Source organism: Pyxicephalus adspersus, chromosome 1, assembly GCF_032062135.1.
Source record: "Pyxicephalus adspersus chromosome 1, UCB_Pads_2.0, whole genome shotgun sequence".
NCBI lineage: Eukaryota > Metazoa > Chordata > Amphibia > Anura > Pyxicephalidae > Pyxicephalus > Pyxicephalus adspersus.
In genome coordinates, this window is record NC_092858.1 from 26,370,175 (window position 1) to 26,370,885 (window position 711).

General features: G+C 44.2%; 1 protein-coding gene across 1 annotated transcript in view; it reads right to left on the reverse strand.

Moving 5' to 3' along the window:
* The window catches only part of TEX26 (testis expressed 26), an 18,622-nt gene extending 18,440 nt beyond the window's left edge, over positions 1 to 182 (reverse strand). The window contains exon 1 of the mRNA XM_072404425.1: positions 49 to 182. Coding sequence (XP_072260526.1) covers positions 49 to 63 — 15 coding nt within the window. The 5' untranslated portion in view covers positions 64 to 182. The remainder of the gene's footprint in view (positions 1 to 48) is intronic.
* Between the last annotated feature and the right edge of the window lie 529 nt (positions 183 to 711).

A 711-nucleotide genomic window follows, 5' to 3' on the forward strand; every position in this document is an offset into this window, starting at 1 on the left:
GATACCATAGAGCCCTGGCACAGTGTATGGGGTGCTGGGATCTCCCACCTGAGTACTGATCATGTTGGTTGGCCCCCGGGCTCTCCGCTCACACCAGCTCTCTGTAGCAGCCTTGGTTCGCTCTGTCGGTGCCACTTTCACCTGATTCCCTTTCTCTTCAGATTCTAAAACTTTCGCTCCAACACTCTAGTTGCCAGGCAACGCACAGTCACCACGTGCTCCGGGGGCGTGGCCTCTTTTCTGTGCAGGGAGCAGCAATGTGATATCTCTGCTGCTACAACGAGCTGTGTGATGAATAATGTAGAGCAGTGAATGGCTGGGTGAAAGGAGCAGACAGTGTCATGGAAATGGTGTGGAGGTGCTAGGATACGGCTCCCTTCATTATTATAATGCATGGCTTATCTCAGGCTGCATGCAGGGATTTTATAGTTTGTTGGTATCTTTGTGTTCCCATACAGACATTTGTATTACTTCTACTTATTACTGGTGGTCAATAGATTTATTATTCACCTAGATATATAGTCCCTGCTATGTAAGGGTTAGGGACCCCCCCAGTATAATGTACTTAATTACTAGAAAGTATCGGACCAACTAATGAAAAATTCATTATATAAGTTTCATATTTATTTCAAATTTATTCATATTAGTGACTGGTTACAAATACAATACCCCAATAAAAGCCTCTATACATGGTGGTTGGTGTAAATTCAG